This window comes from Atta cephalotes (assembly GCF_000143395.1).
Source record: "Atta cephalotes unplaced genomic scaffold scaffold00035, whole genome shotgun sequence".
NCBI lineage: Eukaryota > Metazoa > Arthropoda > Insecta > Hymenoptera > Formicidae > Atta > Atta cephalotes.
The window spans coordinates 2150503-2152094 of NW_012130099.1; the positions used below are offsets into that span (position 1 = coordinate 2150503).

A 1592-nucleotide genomic window follows, 5' to 3' on the forward strand; every position below is an offset into this window, starting at 1 on the left:
TCTCTCTCTCTCTCTCTCTCTCTCTCTCTCTCTCTCTCTCTCTCTCTCTCTATCAATGTCTCTTTCTCTCTTTTGCTATAAAACAGCGCTATCAGAAAATAAATACATATATGTCGCGTTCCTCCAAATTTATAGTACTAAGAAAGGCACTTGCTATTTCTCTTCTTTCTTTCTCGTTTTTCCACATAGATGATTTTATCATTTTTATCGGGCATGAGAATTCTGTAGCATCAGTTTGATCTTCTCATACGCGTACAATAGATTGTCAGCCAATCCTTTACAGCAACCATTTTCCTGAATGGTCTGAAATCTGTAAGTCTTGAAGTTCTTGTCGTGATCGATATAGGTAACTGCCGTCATCAATGGACACATAATGATCTTTGCATGATCCAGGAAGTTGATCTGAGAAGTAAATGAAGTTTTGTTTATTTCGGAGCACACAAGAGCAATATACATATAACAATATTTATAAAATAACAATAACAAGTTTTCTCGATGAGAAGGCATAATTTACATTACATTTAATAGCATTCTTGTTATTCTTTTAAAGTATATTAAAATAGATAAAAATATATAAATTATTTTAAATTGTGTAAAGAAAATATAATGCATTTTATTTTAAATAAAATAAAATTATGAAAAATTTAGAAAACATAAAAATAAGATAAAAATAAATTATTACATTATATATACTTTTAATAAGTGCATCAGATAACAATAAGAACTATATGACTCCATGTAGATGAGATTAATCTGCAAAGTGAGTTTGATCCTAACATGCTTAAGAAAAAAATTTTAAAAAGTAAAGGTTTAGAGTAAAAGTGTTGAGATTATAATTTATTTCGAGAATAATAAATATATATACATACAACAGTCATCATCCTCTCAATGTTGTTATCTGATGCATTCATAATTTGACAATTAATCATTTTTGTTTTATCTTTTTACATGTACAATATATACATACACATATATTTAAAGATAATCGATTAATTAATACTTACTTGCACTGTGCCATTGGTCAGTTGCATTACCACGGCTGTCTGAGTTCTAAACCACTGGTGTATATAAGGTATTCTAGAAAGAGAGTCACTCTGTTTCACTGCGATAGAGCCACCCGCCTTCATCAGGTGCTCATTCATGTATTTCATAAAGAAATTCATCAATTTCATTTTCTTTTCGAGATTGATAGGACAATCCTTGACCGTGTAGTACAACTCATCGCCCTCGCGATTGATATAATGAATATTGTAACCATTCGCCATCATAATCAACCGCGTGCCGTCGTTGTACATCACGCCGACGCTATCATCAGACAACTGATATCCGAAACCATACTTATCCGAGTAGTCCACCCATTTGCTGATCCAAATCACAGGTTGCGCTGCCGGATCAGTCAATTCGTCTGCAAATTTTCAAAGATTTTTATAATAATTTTAACATACAATAACACTATAATATAAGTAACTAATATGAATATGAGAACTATATTCAATTCCAGTCATTATTTGCATTGTAATATTCCATTAAGAAATGTAAAATAAGATTATAGATATTTATATATATCCGTAATTTGTGCATACATATATGCA

General features: G+C 30.8%; 1 protein-coding gene across 1 annotated transcript in view; it reads right to left on the reverse strand.

Moving 5' to 3' along the window:
• Positions 1-204: 204 nt before the first annotated feature.
• The window catches only part of LOC105621673 (serine/threonine-protein kinase polo-like), a 10688-nt gene continuing 9300 nt past the window's right edge, over positions 205-1592 (reverse strand). Inside the window, exons 3-4 of the mRNA XM_012203141.1 lie at positions 1005-1405; positions 205-402 (exon numbers count right to left, since the gene is read on the reverse strand). Coding sequence (XP_012058531.1) covers positions 205-402; positions 1005-1405 — 599 coding nt within the window. The remainder of the gene's footprint in view (positions 403-1004; positions 1406-1592) is intronic.